The sequence below is a fragment of the Zygotorulaspora mrakii genome, chromosome 7 (assembly GCF_013402915.1).
Source record: "Zygotorulaspora mrakii chromosome 7, complete sequence".
NCBI classification, from domain to species: domain Eukaryota; kingdom Fungi; phylum Ascomycota; class Saccharomycetes; order Saccharomycetales; family Saccharomycetaceae; genus Zygotorulaspora; species Zygotorulaspora mrakii.
In genome coordinates this window covers 857054-875982 of record NC_050725.1, presented here as the reverse complement: position 1 = coordinate 875982, position 18929 = coordinate 857054, and the positions used below count along the sequence as shown (strand labels likewise).

Here is an 18929-nt window from a genome sequence, read left to right as displayed (position 1 = left end):
GGGATACAATTGAACTGTAGATTATAGCTTTACTATGGCATTGTTGGGCAAATTACATCGAAGAATAGTAGATGTTGGATTGGTCCCCAAGATCGTTGCTTCTTTGCCTGTTATATCTATAATATGCGCGCTTTTTAGTGTTGGATGGTTCGCACTACTTCCGATGGAAGGGCACTATAGACGCACGTATATATCAGAAAATGCATTGATGCCATCTCAGGCCTATTCGTATTTTAGAGAAACTGAATGGAATATTCTACGAGGCTACCGTGGGGAACTCGAAGAACTGATGGATGTTTCCATTCCTGTAAGAAATGAGCTTGTATCCACTTGGCTTGAAGAGTTTGGAATGAAGACAGCAGTATATCACGATACACAGCATGGGGATACACTCTACGGGCTTTTGCATGCACCAAGAGGTGATGGTACGGAAGCTATACTGCTAACGGTCCCATGGAAAAATGCAGATGGTGAAGACAACGTTGGTGGCGCTGCTTTGGGTATTGCACTAGCACGTTATTTCTCACGCTGGCCAATATGGTCCAGGAATATCATTCTGGTATTCAGCGAAAATTCTAACTCAGCATTACGGTCATGGGTAGATGCATACCATCGCTCTCTAGATTTAACAGGTGGCTCCATCGAGGCAGCCATCGTGCTGGACTACCCAGGTTCCAATGATTACTTTGATTATGTTGAATTATTTTACGATGGGTTGAATGGAGAATTACCAAACCTGGATATGGTTAACATTGCGGTTTCAATAGCTGAACATGAGGGAATGAAAGTGTCACTACATGGATTAGAGGGACCAGAGTTATACGAAAATAGTTTCTTTTCAAGGCTGAAAGTGCTTTTGATGGGAGTAAAGTCGTCTGCTTTGTCAGGATTGAGAAAACAGCATGGAAATGAAGCTTTCAGTGGTTGGAGAATTCAATGTGTAACTCTAAAAGCCCATGGTAAAGATGGATCGCACGATATTACAACTTTTGGGCGTATACCAGAAGCTATGTTTAGATCAATTAACAATTTACTCGAAAAATTTCACCAATCATTTTTTTTTTACATGCTATTGGCTCCTAAATATTTCGTTTCCATCAGTAGTTACCTACCCTCTGCCGTTGCAATCTCCTTATCTTTTACAGTTGCTTCAATTGATTCCTTTATGAATAATGAATATAAATCCCTCCCCTTTTCCACGATTTACAACTCAAAGGCGTTTGTAGCGTGGGCCATAACCGTTGCTGTGTCATTCGCCATTGCTCAATTGTTTTTGCACTTTCCTGCAGCAAATTTACTAATTGCAGCTAGCTTATTAACATCACTCAGTCCATTTATGCCTTGTGTTGGTTATAGAATTTCGAGAACTTTATCGTTCAGGTTAAAATCCATCGCGTTCATCGTGTTTGGTCTTGTATTGACATGCTTACTGACGGTTAATTTTGCACTAGCGTTTGGAATGGGACTTTTGGCATATCCCTTAACACTCATCCGGGTGTCTCAAAATGGTCAACAATATAAAACATTAAGGATTAAGAATACACTACTATTAATTATATCGAATCCATTCATCTCGATGTTGATTATTACAGCTCTTTTCGAGCCAGATCTGGAAGGAATACAAATATTATATGAACTAGCATCCGCATGGTCTGACCTAAGTTGTTGGACGTGGTTCGTAATATGCATAGGCTGGTTACCTACATGGATACTTGGGGCTCTCTCTACCTCAAACAAACCAGATTTACTCTCAGTAGATGGCGAAAAAAAGGAACAGTAGGAGCTTGACTCAGTTTAAATAAATGTACCTATATTTAAACTAGTAACGTCATTACTGGTTTTTTTCTCTTTCAGATGCTTGTTTACCTAGTTAAATATCTAAATGTTTACTGACATAACACGAATTTTCGACGCGAAAGAAAGATGGAGCCATCGCTCGATGCTGGTGTATTATCAGCAATAATAACAATGGTATAAAATTGACAGCTCAGATAATACTTCAACTCAAGCGAACCTTGTGGCTACACTGGCTATGTCAAATAAAGCATTAAGTAACCCGGGTGAAGTCCAAGAGCCAGATAAAAGAGCTGATACTGATTTGCACAGTGACAAGAAAAGAACTACATTCATAGCGCCCATTGTGGGTGAGTCATTTAGAAAGTACACGTCTCCAGAACCTGCCGATGAACTCGAGAAGGCAAAAGAAGATTTGCAAGAGCTGCAAAAAAGCCAATTGACACAACAAGTGTATGAATTGATCAGGGACAACACCCTGAATGCGGAATCCTTAGCAGCTCATACCGAGGGTGGCGCAAAAGGAAATATGGAAGCCAAATGCAGCTCCCTTAAGCAGAGATATATTATAGATGATGAGGGTGTCATGAGAGATAAACGTCGTGAGGACAAGATAATTTGCGAGCCGTCACGCATCTTTGATGTGGTCATATGTGCACATTTGATTAATAACAGAATGACTTACAAGCCTTTGTATAAACATTTGAACGAGACGTATGCTAATATCACCAGAGATTTTGTTTTAAAAGCAGTACGATGCTGCTCCAAAATTATTAGTGGGAGCGAGCTCACACCGATGAGCTCTCCTCTAAAGCAAGAAAGAAGAAAACCTACGGAGAATATCCATAAGAGTTTAATGCCTTTGGAAAGGTTACATCTAGAGATATTAAGACCTTTTGAAAATGAGTTAATTGGTAGGAAGTACTCTCATATACTTTATTGGCGAGACTATCAATCAAGGTACGTCTGGTTATTACCATTGAAAAATATAAAATTAAAAAATTTGATATCTACGATTGCGAATTTTCTGTTAAATTTGCCTCATTTACCAATATTTATGGAGTCGAGTACTTTTGGTAGACAAGATCTGTTTGATATTTGTGAAAATATATGCAAGACGTATCATTTGAAGATTGGACTTGGTAATAACAACTCTGCACAGTTTCAATTGAACGGTATCGAGTCTATCAAGTCTTTGCTGCTAAAAAATAAATCATCATGTATTAAAGATTGGAATATGTGCATTTGGCACGGTTCCTACCTTTACAACAGGACTTACAACTCAAAATCGTTCGGCATTCCCAACAATCAGTTATGGAACAATTTGACGGGATTGGGCGAGAACTTTGAAGCTAAACGGGACGAATTACTAGAAAATTCATCATCAAATAACGTTGTAGAAATCGTGCATGGACTGATTCACCTTGAGGATGACAAAGCAATCAAACTACAAGATGAAGAACGGGAAGTCATGGAAAAAAACATAACAGTTAATAAACGTTTGTCAGGAGAAATTGTACCTACACATTCGGACAGTTACGAGTTGAGTGAAGAAATCTCAAAACCTTCGTCTTCTTATTATGATGGTATGGTATCACCATCAAAGAAAAGACGTCAGGTACACCGTGAACACCAAAAAGAGATTTCAACCGTACTATAAAGAAATATTGCTTCTAAAGTATGCATGCAGTATTCTCAATATATATTTAGATACATATATATGTATATACCTGTCGTTGTGAATGTGTTTTAGATTGTAGTTTTATTTTTATGATAGTATTACACCTTTTCGTTTCTCCAATTAATCGCGATATTTGTCGAAAAATTCCCTATGAAAATCTTCCCATTGCTTTATCCATTCTGTACCGGGAGCTAGGAAAGTGGTTCTTAAATGATAAGTACCTGGTTCTTGACCAAAACCCGAACCAGGAACAGTACAAATACCAGTTGCTTCTAATAAAGATTTACAATAAAATTCATCTGGTCCTAGTTCGGCATGCTGAGCTGCTTGCACTGCTTTATACGGTAGTAGTAACCTTGGAAAGAGATACATTGCACCCTGTGGTTTTTGGCATTCAATACCTTCCAAAGAGTTGAAAGTCTTGTGAAGTAAAGCAGCCCTACGGTTTAGCTCATCATGAACCGTATCACGCTCAAATCGATCTTGCTCGTAGGAATCATCGCCAGGTTGTGGTGGTGATACCATCAAATCAACCAGTGCTTGGCCGGTAACTACCGGACATAAAGAAATGGAAGCTAACTTCAAGACTACTTGTCTAACCTCTTGACCGAAACCTGTCAATTCCATATAGCCACCTCTTTGACCACATTCACCAGAGACACCTTTCGAAGTGGAATGCAATGAAGCTAATTGAACGTTGTCGAAATAACCTGGTTTTTCCCTTTGTAATTTTCTCAGCACTTTTTTCATTGAAACGAATTTTGGACCAGAGAAAACATTCTCTTGATATACCTCATCAGCGATAACGACAATACCGTATTTTGCAGCAACTACAAAAATATCAGCAATTGCATCCTCAGTAAGGACGGCACCCGTAGGATTACCTGGATTAATCACAACTAGCACCGTTGGTTTTATTCCCTTGTCTATAGAATCATTCACCACTTGTTCAATTTCTTTTGTATTTGTTGACCAACCTGATGCTTCATCCAAATAATAAGGCAATGCATGGGAGTTATTGAGCGCCAAAGATGCGGTATACAGCGGATACTGTGGAATCGGAATCAAGACACCCGTTTGAGAACCTCTGCAAAAAATTGACAACAGATACATCACAGCAGCAGATGCACCTGCCGTCAGGAAAATGTCCTCAGGATACGCCAACTCACCGCCATCCCGCTTGGTAATAAAACTCGCAACCGTTTTCCGAATACCTAAAACACCTTGAGAGGATGAATATGCACCCACAGACCCACCAACGTCGTTCAGAATTCTCTTGGCACGTTCGATAGTGTCTCTTTTGAACACGCCAGCCGAGATCAGCTTCTCCTCACCCTGCTCCAGGATCTCCGGATACTGCAGTATCGACAAAACCTGTCTGTAGAAACTTAGCGGTTTCTGCTTCAGCTGCTGCGGATTACCAATGTTGGCGTTCACGATCTTCGAAAAGGGCAGCGAGCCGGGGTTCTTGTGCAATTGACCTTGCAGTTCCTCCGCTCTCATCGGAATGGACCCCCTGACAGCGTATTTTGCGTTGAGCACGTTTTCGTTGAGATCCGCAATTGTGAGTTTCTCTGCAGGATAAAAGCTCTTATGGCTGTGACCCTGGCCGTGATCGCGACCGCGATACTCGCCGCGGCTCGCAGCCTTGGCGTGCGACTTGCACCTCTTGAACACAGGAGCACCGCCCACCACTTGGGAACTCATTGTAGGTGGCATGACGACCGAACACGTCCCGGATAACACTAGTCTGAGATTGACTCGACTTTTGACTGCAAATGACCTCGATGACACAAGCATGCTGTTTTGATTTCAGTTGATTCGACTACCGTTCTTCTTGCCTATCTCTTTTATACACGCCCGTGCTGCTGCTCTGCCTCTGACTGCCTGCTGTGTGACTGACCAGGTGCGACTGACACAACTCACCGGCTGACTTTGGTTGATGACGTCCAACAAATGACAACTTTGGTCACGCTGATGGAAAAAGCCTCGTGAAAAAAATAAACCGCTCAGCTTGACTCTGCTTTCGTGCTTCTGGCCCTACGTCCCGTTAAACGACGCCGACACACAAATATACCAGATAATCACCATCCTCTTATATACTTGAGGTTTAGCAACCCTGGATGCCTTCCTTGAAGATGAAAAGTTTCACAACTTCCCAGATGTTGCCCTTTGATAACGGAAAGGGGACAGCGGCTGCTGCTGCGTGGAACTGATTAGCGGCTACTATTATCTTCGATGGGGCCTCTGCTTCGAATTGCCGCTTTCATGCATTTTCTCGCTGTACGGTCGCACAAATAGATGCGCTTCGGGGGTTGAAGTCCGACAGCTGTCCGGTTTAGCGGGTCTGTCCGGATTGTGGAAGGAGCCTGTCCGGTGTGTGTCCGGTATCAGGGGAAGCACAAGCGTCCGGCATACAGGGTTGTGTCCGGCATGGTTACCCGCCGTTCGAAATGGATTTCGTGTGTCGCATTCACTACGGGCGGAAAGCGTGGCGAGCGATGGGTGAGGAATGGCGATGGGTGAGGAATGGCGATGGGACCAGGACTGGGGCTCATGAGGATTAGAAAGATGTAGGAAGTCGCCGCTGCTGATGGCTGGCAGGCCGGTACATTGGTTTGTGGTGGATATGGGATTGTGTTGTTGAAAGACGGTGAAACGAACGCAGTTGTGACGGATGACCAGTCTTTACGAGGTGCTGGAAATCAGCGCAGATGCCACGCAGATTGAGATCAAGAGAGCGTACCGGAAATTGGCATTGCGGTGGCACCCCGACAAGGTGTCGGATGAGGGTGTGCGAGAGGAGAGTGAGCTGAAATTCAAAGAGATCAGCGCGGCGTACGAGGTGCTGGGAGACGAAGAGCGGAGAGCTCATTACGATACGTATGGCGACGAGCAGTCCAGCGCGGGTTTCGGTTCTGGGTTCCACGACCAGTTCAATGACGACGCGTTTATGAATTTCTTCCATAACTTCAACATGGACTCGGAGATGCCTGGGGACGCGGGAGCTGCGGGAGCAGCGGGAGCGCAGGCCCTCTCTTCTCCAGACGTGGAGGTGCCGCTGGAGGTGTCGATGGCCGACAGTTACAACGGTAAAAGCTTCAAATTCAGGTCGAGCAGGAAAATAGTGTGTGACCGGTGCGAGGGATCAGGCTGGCGCAGAAGGAATGGCCACCTCGTTGCGCCACCAATAGTGACCTGTAAGAAATGTGGTGGAAGAGGGTACAAGCAGAGAATAAGGAGCATTGCACCGGGGTTCGCGACGTCAGAGAATATCAAATGTATCCACTGTTCGGGCCTGGGCAAATACCCTGCAAGGCCAAATACGGAGAAGAGCAAATGCAAAAAGTGTCAAGGAGTTGGCTTGGTCACAGAATCCAAAGTACTGTCTGTTTCCATACCCCGTGGCTCCAAAAATGGCGACCGTATCGTTCTACCCAATGAAGCAGATGAAGCCCTGGGGAAGTCAGAGGCTGGTGATCTGGTATTCGTCGTGAAAGAAGGAACTGAATGTCCGGAAGGGGTTGATCTTCAGCGATGTGGTTTTGACATGATTACCCATTTGACGATCTCTCTCGCAGAGGCGATCACCGGCTTCAATAAAATTTTAACGAGAACGCTCGATGGCAGAGTTCTGAAACTGAAGATACCACCGGGTAAAGTTATCAGACCTGGTGAGTTCATCAAGATAAAAAATGAAGGCTGGCCATCGAATGAAAATGCCACCAAATTTGGTGATATCTATGTCATAATTCATATCGAATTTCCCCCAGATAATTGGTTCAGTGAAAAGGGTGACTTGTTACAGGTCAAAAATATTTTACCAGGATCATCGATGCAGAATGGTTATAGTGAAGACCCCTATAATACCGAATGCGTAACAGATATCCATATTATTAGGGAGCTGCCAGACACTATTACAAAGAACGTCAAGCCAAAGGCGGATGAGCGGAGATCAGAAGATTTTACATCTTCACAATGCTCTCAACAATAGAGTCCTGCAAATGCGCTTTAACCTGTACATACTAATGTATTTAAATTTATAATTCCTGTAAATAGTGGAAACTTCATGCAAATAGAAAACAAAAACCAAAAAAATAATGGGTAATGCCTTTAGGTAATTATTCTAATCATTCAAAAGATCATTCAATTCTTTGGAACTTAATCCCTCGCCTTTGAAACAAGGCTCAAGTTCAACAAGACCTGGCACAGCGAACTCCGCCGACTTGTATCGATTTCCTTTGAAATTGGCGGTATTCTCAGTTACAGCCTCATCGCTATCAGAAAAATTTTCAAGCTCCAAAAGCTCACCGTATCGACTCGAGTCACTGTCTTCTTCATCATTTACTCCTGAGACCTCAGATGGCAAGTGGAATGTCTTTAGTTTCTCAATATCTGCATCATTTGGAGGAATGTACCCACTTGGGATATATGGAAGGGACTCATACTTCTTGGGGCCGGATTCAATTTCTTTATCCTCTTCGTCTTTATTTTTTTCTGATGTGGCTCGTATCAGTTGTTCAAGTCCATTATCGTGAAATAAGCCAATTCTCCCTTTCTCGCTTTGATAAACTTTGTCTTTGGATTCGTTGATGGCGCCCTGTAGCTTGCTCCTTAAAAGTTTATCCTCGTAGTTATCTCCTTCATCTTCGTCGTCATCTTCATCTTCGCCTCCCTTGTCGACGTCCTTGAGAACAAGACTTTTCATCTTAGGCAGTGCATTACAGCCAAGCACAGATCCGTATTTTTGTAACTTTCTTGGATTTGCCAAAATATGTGCATGCTCAGATCTATTGGTTTGTCTTTCAAAAAGAGGCTGTTTGTGTTTTTTAAGCTGCGTAGAATTGTCCTTTAACAAAATAGGTTGCATTTGTGACTGTGTTGCTTGCGTAATTCCGCCAGACCTGTTGTTATCTTTAGATGCTAGCGGTAGTCTACCCTGCTGTACACAGAGCCTCCTCAGGGGAGAGACATTCCTGCTTTTCAAATCTCCCTTAGCCCTATTTGGCTCCTGTTTCTCGGCCAATGGTGGTGGTTTAAGTACTGTGGAACGCGTCCTTTTTAACAAATGTGCAGGCGTTTGAGGAAATACTCCTTCCTCGTCCATAGACACTATAATATCATTTTCTTTATCCTCATTGCGTGGCATTTTAACAGTCACCAAAGTCTTGCAATATCACTTTACAGCTGGTAAACTTCTGGTTCTTTGTTTTAAAGTGCCCGTTTTGTTTATCATCCTTTGTTTTGATTGATATCATTTCTCTTTGTCCGCAAAATAAAAAACGATGCCGACAAGAAAGAAAACCTCTTTCAGTAAGTAAAGGCTGGGCCGTCGATTTCAAATGCTTTCAGCAAGCATGATTTATGTGCTGCTAGTATAGTCACAGTAACATTCGCATGTTCGAAAATGAAAATAATTACGCAAGCCATAACAGGTAAGGAAAAGTTGTTACCTTTTTTGATCAACTCCTTGGATAGATTGCCGCTGCATAGAGAAACGCTAAGTCTTTTGGAATCAAGACTGAAAGATGACAAAACTAATAGAGATATGCTTGTTTCAATGAGCGACCTTGTCCTCCAATATGAGCGGGCTGCACATAGAAGTATTGGATCAGAGAAGAAAAAAGCACTAGAATCTTTGATACACCATGTGTATTTCATTTGGAATAATCCATTACCAGACCATTTGCAAAAATTCAGAAAAAATTACAGGGATATGATTATGTTTTGGCCATATGAGAGGCATAGATCGTTGCTAAACATGGAAAATCCCAAGAAATTATCCTTGAGATACCGTTGGAGCGACAACAATGAGAATGTTTTAGCAATGATGAGATATGAAAAGAACCCCTGGATGACATATTGCAAACAAGATGCTCAACCTGAAGGCGCGGATCTTACGCAAGCATTTGCTGAAAGTGAGCGCGACCCCGTCAATGTACCTAATAAAAACGGCCCGGTCATAGACAGAGATAACCTGTTCTTTTCAATTTTTACTCATTATCTCTTTCTAAAATCGAACGCACGTCTGTGTAAGAATGGCAAGAATTTGCCAATTCCGATAGTCGAAATCCCGTTAAGACCTCTCGGTCAAGACGTGGCTGTCTCGAGAATCCAAAACATCTTTAAAAGGAAGGTAGCCCAAATTTGGAAGATTTTAGCTGTAGAAAACCCGGTATTGTCTGTAACGAACGAGCATGCACTGTACCGCATCGTATCTGAAACAGTTAACCGTCCGCTACGGCGCCTCTATCAAAAGGCTTGTAAAAGGGCTTACGTGATAGACCAATCAGAGCAAGATTCCTGCCAAGATATTGAAAAGCATCGTCCGAAATTCAAAGCAAGCAATTTACTCTTGAAGAAGATTTAGTTCCTTTGTGTGTATCTAAAACATACATATTTTACCCGCACGGGCATCGTTTTTTTTTTCAGGCTGAAATTAAAAAAGTTCAATCGATCTGTGAGATTTTTTAATAGTGAGGTCTGTAAGGCAGTTTCTAGAGCTACAATTGGTACTGCGTCACTTTCATGATGATGTCCCTATTGTACAAGCCCTTTATCCATCAGAATAGCAGACGGACCTTTACTTCTCTGAGCTCTTTTAGTCCCCTAAGAACACTGCTCCCACAAAATCATGCTCAAAGATTGATCGGGTTACCACACAATCAACTTCAATCTGGCCAGTCTATTCTACATCAAATTTCTTTCCCATTTGGATTGAACATTCAAAGAAGGTGGAAGTCCAGGGGAAATACCTTCCAACCAAGCACTCTTAAGAGAAAAAGAAGGATAGGATTCCTTGCGAGGGCCAGGAGTAAGCAAGGATCCAAAATTTTGCAACGCAGAAAGGCAAAAGGTAGGTGGTATTTGACTCATTAAGTCACTCAAGAGGTGCGTAAACTAAATTTGTACATAGCTAAGGAACTTTATCTTCAATTTATAAATTGTTTCCGATTTATAGAGAATATTAAAATGCCCTTTACATTAATGCATTTGTGAAATTTAAATTTTTGGTATATCTTTCACATTACCTTCTTATTTACATGAAATATTCTGATTTACTGAAAGGAATCGTTTTGTTACCTGCATGACCCGACAGTTATCTAAGCAAAATCAATTACTATGCCAGGACCATGCGTACTTGACAAGGTTGTCTTTCCTAGCATGCTTGACTTCTTCGACTTTTGATTTACTAAAGCTTCTTTGTATGCCTCTTGTGTTGCGATAATATTTTCCAGAATTTGTCCATCTGCGAACGAGCATTTGCCTACTGCAATACTGATGCAATTTCCTTGTTGTCTGAACGGCATTGAACCTAAACTTTGTTTTACCAGTGGTGTAATATCTGGTGCGACTGTACCCTTTTTGACAGTAGGCAGAACACCACGAGGTCCCAAAACTCTTGCTAGTTGCGAGGTTAAGGCAGGCACAATTTCTGGAGTAGCAAATGCTTTGTCGAAGTCAACTGGAATATCCCCATTCTTAATCTTTTCAATTAAGGACGACCCACCAAGGAGATGGCAATTGAACTGCTCGGCAACAGTTTTTAACTGCCCCTCATCGTCGCTGAATACAGCAATTTTCGTTTCTTTAATTGGTCTTGGAAATGACACACTGCCCGATAGCGCTGGTACACCCCTTTCAGCGACTATTAAAGTTGTCAAATTCAATGTTTGTTGTGAAGAAGGCTGTCCGACCTCCGCTGCCCGTAAGAATCTCAGTGCTTTCGAAATGGGCATATATAATGGATGATCACTTGCAGGTCTTTTAGCTGCAGCTTTTCGTTGGGCCATTCTACGTAGTTCTCTTTTCTTCAATTGATCTTTCGACAATTTCGAAACTGTCGCAACAGACTCCTCAGCCTTCAAAACCTGGCCCGTATGCAAGAAGCATCTTCTTATTGAGCCACCAAGAAGTACCCTAGACATTACAGAGTTTATATGGAGCCCAATTCCGTGCCAACTAAGTATTTCACTCTTGCAAAGTACATTTCAGCTTTAAATTTGTCAAGTTTATTTTTTCAAATTTCATTACGTTATTGATGCATTCAAGTTCAAGCATTAAAAAAAAAAAAAAAAAAGATGGTGATTCGTTTAGTGGTATATACAAAGGCTCTCAATATAGCTCCAGATTAAATACTATTAAAAAGCATTTCATATAGCATTTCGAGACTTAATGCTTTTTGCTCTTGTTTTTTTTGACTTTGTCATTAACGTCTATCCATTTGGAAGGAATGCCCCTCTTGTTTAAATACTCTGTGATGACTTTGACATGTGCGCCTTGAACTTGTACTTCAGCTGTTTTCGGAGAAGTGGCCGTTTCACCGATGGTTGTAGAACCACTGCAGATTCTTTTGAGGTCTCCGGCAAGGTCTTCAGGATCAATTTGAAAGAAATCAAAATTGGATACTTTCGTGACAACCTTTCTACCCATCTTCATCTCCGTCGTAATACGAATTTGTGTTAAAGGTCCCTTGACTGGCCTCTTGAACAACGGCTCATTTTCGGACCTAAACAATTGGAAAAAAGTCTGGAAATTGTTCTCGAGAAGTGGTGCCATGATCTCGGCTCTTGAAACGATACGGGGATCGTTCTTTTGGGTTTTTTTTGACTTGATCATATCGAACAACAAATCATCCAAGAGTACCATTCTTTTGTTCTTTTGGTCAACAAGATTTTTTGCAACAATATATTCATTAACAGCATTTTGCAGCTCCTTTGCGTCATATAGTTCTTTTGGGGAGATGTTGACTTCTGAGATGAAACTCTTTGCTAGGTTCTTAGGTTTATAAAATGTTTCTGAGTACAGCATACAGGAGACACCAGAATTCTTATCGGTTGTTCTTGAGCTGGTAGAATGATTTTTACCAACTCTGTATGGTGTAAATCCCTTCAAATCCTCCTTTGCCTTGTTGACACCAACAATTGTAAGATCATCTCCCTTACCCTTCAATTTCAAAAAGTTCTCTTTCTCGAAATGCTTTAAAAATTTAGCTGTCTTTTTCCATGAAGTCCTCCTCATATTTACATGATTTTGATCAACTGTTGGTAAATTCTTTAAAATATGATTTGAAATGAAATTGGAAGCACTGATTGGCAGTTCTAATTTTTCGTCATTTGTTAGAGTGTAATAAAGAGATCTTTTAAAAAAATTATCGACATCTTCCACTCTCAGTTCATCCAGCACTTCAGCAATATTATCTAATGAAATACCGGAAGATGTCTTACTGTCCTCAACTGATCGAGTTTCCTTTTTTTCTGGCAGTTCGTGACTGCAGCCTTCAGTTTCGTCTTTGACAAAGCCATCCGGATCTATCTTGACGTTCAATGCTTGCGAGAGCCCGTCTGTCAGGAAGTGGAAAATTTCAACAGCAACTCCGGTCTTGCCTATCACGCTTTCATATGACGGTAGGTCTAATCTAACCTCACCTATCGCCGTTACCTTCTCGGGCGCCTCTCTACTGACAATACCACATAGCGACTGCTTTACACAGCGTGGGTCAAATGGAGGAACCGTACCGGCAAGCATAAGATTTGCACCATTGAATATTCTTTCTTCAATTACGGCATCATGTGTAAGAACAACCGGAAGCAATCGCGGATTCATCCAAGATGTGTATACCGTGGGAATCAACAGTTCACTGTGCTTTTCCTTGAACCAGATCGGTACATTATCCTCAGCAAGGTATACTATACCGGCACTATACTGAGCTGTATATTTAGCTTGCTTTATGGTATTACTTGGAAACATATAATCCTGAACACCAGTTTGGACCCTACATGTCTGCAACAGCTTCTTTCTTTCTGAGCCCTTCAGATTACTGGACGGTTTGATCAATGGCTCTTTTCGAAACATTTTATTGAGGGAAATCGATCAATATCACACAAGAAGTGCTCGATGCGATTTCCTTTATGTACAATTTAAGCATTTATTTTGGTAGTTGCCTATAATTTGATATTTTTCAATTGGCAAATTGCTTGTATGAAGCTTAGGCGCCCTGATTCATGAATTATCTTTCACGAACACAAAGTAATAGCCAGTTCAAAAGAATATTTGACTGTGAGTTCATCTATTAAACGATGGCGACAAATTCGCAGACTTATTTCAGCTACAACCCACATTATGCTCTGTGTACTAAGGAGACCAACAAAGGATTTGTAATAACTCGTCTCGCAGATGAAGCAAAATTAGCAACTATTATAGTCAGAGATCTGAAGCAAATAGCTTCATATCAATGGGATTATTTGAAAGGAAAGTTCCTCATCGTATTTTTCAAAGATGGCACTGCAAGGATCTACAATTGCTTCGCAGGAGGCAAACTAGTGTCACTGCTTAGATTTACGAGTAAGAGAGTTATCTCTGGCATTTGGGACCGTGTCTGTTTACCAAAACGTGCAAGCGGAGCGTTTGATCACGATATCACTAAGCTCATGCCATTATTGATAAAGTTTGGTAGAGATTCAAGACAGACCTACATTTTGCCCTACGAGCCGCCGAACAACGTATGGCGGCGCCAATCTTTGAACGAGGAACAAGAACCAGTGATATTCGATACTCACATTGTATACCAGGAAGAAGATGGGACCTTTATTATAATGTTCCAAGGCGAATGTCCAATCGCTGTACCGAGAGTACTTCCGAATGATGACCATTGGTTTTCGTCGTCGCCAGTACCGAAGATATTAACGATTGAGCATGGTCTTTATTGTATTTTCCATAAAGATGGTGCTGCAGAATCACTTGACCTGCGTCCCCTGCTGGAGTCCGAACTGACCATTTCCTTGATTGATAACATTATTACAATGAGACAACTCTCCAAATATTTGCGGGATCACTTGGATATCATCAATAAAGATTTAGTGATACCATATGTTGAATTTTTAACAAAAGTATGTGACCACGATTATGATATAGAGAATTTGAATCAGCAATTAAGCTCTTTGTTGCTAATTGGAGAAGTACCCATTGAATTAGAGGATTGGTTTATTAACGCCTTCGGAGAGAAAAACCTCAAAAAATGGAAAAAACTCGCTTTAGAAGCTTATCAGAAGACTGCACAAGTGCTTACTTTAACATTTATTCCAGCTTGTGAAAGGTTGCTGATTCTAGCAGAAAGAATTGGCGGACTCTCAAAATCCTTGCAACTGCTGGAAACGCAAATGATTGGTGAACTATCCGAACTCTCTACCTTAACCACCACTCTCCAGTCATTCCTTGAGACAACCCTACGAACTATCAAAGATGTAAGCTATCAAGAAATGCTCTTTACAGTCTTTCAGGAATGGTTCAGTGACAGAGTAATGGAATCGATAAACGAGGATTATAAACCTAAAATGAAATTAGATGATCAGCCTGATATCGCACACAAGCTCTTGAAATTTTTTGAATCCAGGCTGAAAAAAGAGGATCAACAGGAAGCTGTTAATGACCTCGCTAAGGTGAATTCATTCGACACTCTCTTACGACAAGTAAATGAAAATTTAGAATCGGTGTTGGATCAGAATATCAAACCCAAAGTCCTCCACAAGATAAAAAGAGGCTACCACTATTCGGTATTCAAGACCACCAATGCAGACAACGAGTTTTTACCACTCGATACCGAGCTTTTGGATGTCACGACGTCGCCTTCCCTCCCAGTGATCGTATTCATTGCCTCAAATAAGTCTCATGCCCCTCAACACACAACATATAGTTTAGGGTCTTTGGAAAAAACTGTACCCAGTAAGACGGCTTCCAAACAGGTCTACCTTGAGATACCAACAAAAATAAACTCCCAAATAAATCAAGCTCGAGTCTGGGAAACATTCCGCAAGGAGGAGGACATCGTGAGCAGGGAGCATAAAAACAAGAATGTTACTAGAACCCTCAGTGTTGAGCTTGGCTTCGAGTATTGCGCCGACACTAACAGCCGCGACAGTTGCGACGCTGAAAGAGATAAATTTAAGATGCATTACAGGTGCATTATAGAGTCCAGCGGCCAGCTGAAAATATCGCATGAAACGCCCCAGCAAACTGAGAATACGCGACTCAAATAGCTCATCATGTCCTGCTTCACGTGCAATTTGCATTGAATCTTCTCGCTTTTTAAACGATATTCACGTGAAATTTTATCCAAAATGCTCTTCGCGGGCACAACCAGAGCTTAACGAGCAGGTGAAAAATAAAGATTGTTGAAAAAACAAGTGTGGCACAGTCGTATCTCTTGGAGATCAAAATATGGCTGAGATTGATCTTGAAGGAAACGCAATTAGTAATTCATAAACTTGCTGAAAGTTTGAGGGAATGAATATTCGTGCTATTCAGAGCTAGACATTTGGGTATATATATATACATATGTGAACTGGAACCCTAACTGGTCGTAAATACGAGAGAGTTAAATCACTTTAAGAGGAAAGGAAATCTGAAAAGTTAAAGAGACTATCTTTTCTTCAACTGTCGAGCGTATTTCAACAACGACGACAGAATCTCATACTGGTTCCTGATATTTTAACAATACACCAGCAAACAGAATTGAAATATTCTCGTGGAAGATATGAGGCCGGATCATCAGGCTAAAAAAGATGATTTTGAGCTGTCTGATACATCTAAAATCTCACAGAACGGCTATTCCGAGTCCACACAGGATTTGGATGAATTGGAATTAGAATATGATCTTTATAAGGCTCAAGAAAATAATGATTTGGAAGGTGACAAAATGAACGATAGAACAAATGAAAACACATACGAATACGGCGGTGGAAAGGGCTTCAAAAAATCCAACCTTGGGTTCATGGGACCCGAAGAGCCTCTTTTTTCAGCTGATGGAATTCCAAGTTATAACGAAAATACAGTGAATTTAAGAGAGTACTACAATCACTCTATAAAAGAACACTTAACACTAAAGGCCGCCGGTAAATATGTTTCATCTATTTTCCCAATAGCGCATTGGCTTCCATTTTACAATTTAAAGTGGGGCTATGCTGATTTAGTCGCTGGTATAACAGTCGGCTGCGTTTTAGTTCCTCAATCTATGTCATATGCACAAATTGCCACCTTACCGCCACAATATGGGCTTTACTCTTCATTTATTGGTGCGTTCATGTATTGCTTATTCGCCACTTCAAAAGATGTCTGTATCGGGCCAGTCGCAGTCATGTCTTTACAGACTGCAAAGACAATCAGCAATGTCCTCGAAAAATATCCTAATGATACTACCATTACTGGTCCCATAATTGCCACAGCTCTATCTTTGTTATGTGGTATAGTCGCTCTCGGTGTGGGTCTACTAAGACTAGGTTTCCTGGTGGAACTTATATCTCTAAATGCAGTTGCTGGTTTTATGACTGGTTCAGCATTTAATATCATTTGGGGACAAATTCCGGCTCTAATGGGATATGGTAGAAGAGTTAATACAAGGGCCGCTACATACAAAGTTGCAATCGAGACTCTTAAACATTTACCTGATACAAAACTTGACGCAGTATTCGGCCTGGTGCCTCTTGTTATTTTGTACTTCTGGAAATGGTGGTGCAGCGATTACGGAATCAAGTTAGCTGATAAACATTTTGCCAATGATCCTAAGAAGAAGAAAATTTTGAAAGCGTTTTATTTTTACGCCCAGGCCATGAGAAATGCAATTATTATCGTCGTATTCACTGCGATTTCTTGGAGTATCACGAGGGGCAAATCAAGAGCAGAACAACCAATAAGAGTGTTGGGAACTGTCCCATCAGGGTTGAAAGATGTTGGTGTTATGAAAATTCCTAAAGGATTACTATCTAATATCGTGTCGGAACTTCCAGCTTCCGTGATTGTTTTAGTTTTGGAACATATTGCGATTGCCAAATCTTTTGCTAGAATTAACGATTACAATGTGATTCCTGATCAAGAATTGATTGCCATCGGTGCATCAAATCTAGTTGGTACTTTTTTCAATGCGTATCCTGCTACAGGATCATTTTCGAGATCTGCTTTGAAGGCTAAATGTAATGTCAGGACACCATTCTCGGGAGTTTTTACTGGTGGCTGTGTCCTCTTGGCCCTTTATTGTTTGACCGATGCGTTCTACTTCATTCCTTCGGCAACGCTGTCAGCTATTATCATACATGCTGTATCAGATTTACTTGCTTCATATAAGACAACATATGCGTTCTGGAAAATGAATCCATTGGACTTTATTGCCTTCATTGTCACGATTTTCATCACGGTTTTCTCTAGTATTGAGAACGGTATTTATTTTGCCATATGCTGGTCATGTGCAATGCTTTTACTAAAAAATGCCTTTCCCGCTGGTAGATTTTTGGGTCGTGTTGAGGTTACTGAAGTGATTAATGGATCTGTCCAGGAAGATATGTCCACAAAAACCGAATACAGCAGAAACGAAAGTGCACCAACTGAGGTGGGTCATTCTTCAACCAAAAAAATAAAAGAAAATGTGATTGTCAGCTGTGATTCGGAGTCGAACCACAGGTATCACACAAAGTGGGTGGCTTTAGATCATGGTTACACAAGGGAATTGAATTCGGATGTCAAAATAATACCTGCTCCACCAGGTGTTCTTGTTTATCGTATGACCGATAGTTTCACATACTTGAACTGTGCTAGACACTATGATATAATTTTCAAGAAAATACAGGAAACGACAAGACGTGGTCAACTGATGCATTTAAAGAAGAAATCAGACCGTCCATGGAATGATCCGGGTGAATTTGAAACACCGAAATCCATAAAGAGATTGCTGAACTCCATTAGTCGTAAAAAAGAAGGTGAATCGGCGGATGAGGAGTCTCAACTACCAGAAGGGATTGATAGTGATGATACCATCAGGGATGATAGACCTGTTCTTAAAATTTTGTGTTTGGACTTTTCACAGGTAGTCCAAGTCGATTCAACATCCATACAATGTTTGGTTGATTTGAGAAAGACCGTCAATAGATATGCTGATAGACAAGTTGAATTTCACTTTTCTGGAATAATATCTTCTTGGGTTAAGAGAAGCTTACTCAGCATGAAGTTTGGCACTTTGAATGAAGAATTCAGTGATGAGTCAATTATCGCCGGTCATTCGAGTTTTCATTTAGCCAGAGTACCAAGGTCTACATTGGATTCTCAAACCAGCCATAGTAGCGATCAATCATTACAGCATGACCAAGAATATGATGTGTATGCCGCATCTGGAACCAATTTTCCATTTTTCCACGTGGAAATCCCAGATTTCTCTAAATGGGACGTCTAAAAAGTTACTGTTTCTTTGTTTAGCTTTCATTCGATCTTTTGTAATTACATAATTGACATTTTTGCATTTTTCATTCATTGTAAAGTTTATTTTATGGGTATATGCACCGTAAGGCTGTTGTTATTTTTCGCGTATGTGAGATTTAAGTTTTCAAGAATGCACTAGACTGAGACGAAAAAAAAATTTAACGTCAGATAAGTCATCACTTCCCAGTCAATCACTCTGAAAACACTAAAGAAG

General features: G+C 41.0%; 11 protein-coding genes across 11 annotated transcripts; 7 read left to right on the top strand and 4 right to left on the bottom strand.

Annotated features, from left to right (window-relative positions):
• Nucleotides 1-34: 34 nt before the first annotated feature.
• On the top strand, nt 35-1780 carry GAA1 (GPI-anchor transamidase subunit GAA1; the record flags this gene model as incomplete). Its single annotated transcript, XM_037290392.1, has 1 exon — nt 35-1780. The coding sequence occupies one exon, from the start codon at nt 35-37 to the stop codon at nt 1778-1780; it is 1746 nt and encodes a 581-aa protein (XP_037146287.1).
• A 252-nt stretch (nt 1781-2032) lies between these two features.
• FOB1 (replication fork barrier binding protein FOB1) lies at nt 2033-3454 on the top strand (the record flags this gene model as incomplete). The annotated part of the gene is made up of 1 exon (XM_037290391.1): nt 2033-3454. One exon carries the CDS (start codon nt 2033-2035, stop codon nt 3452-3454), a length of 1422 nt encoding a protein of 473 aa, XP_037146286.1.
• A 141-nt stretch (nt 3455-3595) lies between these two features.
• Nucleotides 3596-5275, bottom strand: HG535_0G04430 (uncharacterized protein; the record flags this gene model as incomplete). The annotated part of the gene is made up of 1 exon (XM_037290390.1): nt 3596-5275. The coding sequence occupies one exon, from the start codon at nt 5273-5275 to the stop codon at nt 3596-3598; it is 1680 nt and encodes a 559-aa protein (XP_037146285.1).
• An 877-nt stretch (nt 5276-6152) lies between these two features.
• XDJ1 (Xdj1p) lies at nt 6153-7469 on the top strand (the record flags this gene model as incomplete). Its single annotated transcript, XM_037290389.1, has 1 exon — nt 6153-7469. One exon carries the CDS (start codon nt 6153-6155, stop codon nt 7467-7469), a length of 1317 nt encoding a protein of 438 aa, XP_037146284.1.
• A 132-nt stretch (nt 7470-7601) lies between these two features.
• PDS1 (securin) lies at nt 7602-8624 on the bottom strand (the record flags this gene model as incomplete). The annotated part of the gene is made up of 1 exon (XM_037290388.1): nt 7602-8624. One exon carries the CDS (start codon nt 8622-8624, stop codon nt 7602-7604), a length of 1023 nt encoding a protein of 340 aa, XP_037146283.1.
• Nucleotides 8625-8882: 258 nt separating this feature from the next.
• Nucleotides 8883-9845, top strand: GEP5 (Gep5p; the record flags this gene model as incomplete). The annotated part of the gene is made up of 1 exon (XM_037290387.1): nt 8883-9845. The coding sequence occupies one exon, from the start codon at nt 8883-8885 to the stop codon at nt 9843-9845; it is 963 nt and encodes a 320-aa protein (XP_037146282.1).
• A 158-nt stretch (nt 9846-10003) lies between these two features.
• On the top strand, nt 10004-10354 carry MRX14 (mitochondrial 54S ribosomal protein bL34m; the record flags this gene model as incomplete). Its single annotated transcript, XM_037290386.1, has 1 exon — nt 10004-10354. One exon carries the CDS (start codon nt 10004-10006, stop codon nt 10352-10354), a length of 351 nt encoding a protein of 116 aa, XP_037146281.1.
• A 224-nt stretch (nt 10355-10578) lies between these two features.
• Nucleotides 10579-11403, bottom strand: MRPL1 (mitochondrial 54S ribosomal protein uL1m; the record flags this gene model as incomplete). The annotated part of the gene is made up of 1 exon (XM_037290385.1): nt 10579-11403. One exon carries the CDS (start codon nt 11401-11403, stop codon nt 10579-10581), a length of 825 nt encoding a protein of 274 aa, XP_037146280.1.
• A 244-nt stretch (nt 11404-11647) lies between these two features.
• TMA64 (Tma64p) lies at nt 11648-13330 on the bottom strand (the record flags this gene model as incomplete). Its single annotated transcript, XM_037290384.1, has 1 exon — nt 11648-13330. The coding sequence occupies one exon, from the start codon at nt 13328-13330 to the stop codon at nt 11648-11650; it is 1683 nt and encodes a 560-aa protein (XP_037146279.1).
• Nucleotides 13331-13554: 224 nt separating this feature from the next.
• On the top strand, nt 13555-15510 carry APC4 (anaphase promoting complex subunit 4; the record flags this gene model as incomplete). The annotated part of the gene is made up of 1 exon (XM_037290383.1): nt 13555-15510. One exon carries the CDS (start codon nt 13555-13557, stop codon nt 15508-15510), a length of 1956 nt encoding a protein of 651 aa, XP_037146278.1.
• A 497-nt stretch (nt 15511-16007) lies between these two features.
• SUL2 (sulfate permease) lies at nt 16008-18689 on the top strand (the record flags this gene model as incomplete). Its single annotated transcript, XM_037290382.1, has 1 exon — nt 16008-18689. One exon carries the CDS (start codon nt 16008-16010, stop codon nt 18687-18689), a length of 2682 nt encoding a protein of 893 aa, XP_037146277.1.
• Nucleotides 18690-18929: the final 240 nt, after the last annotated feature.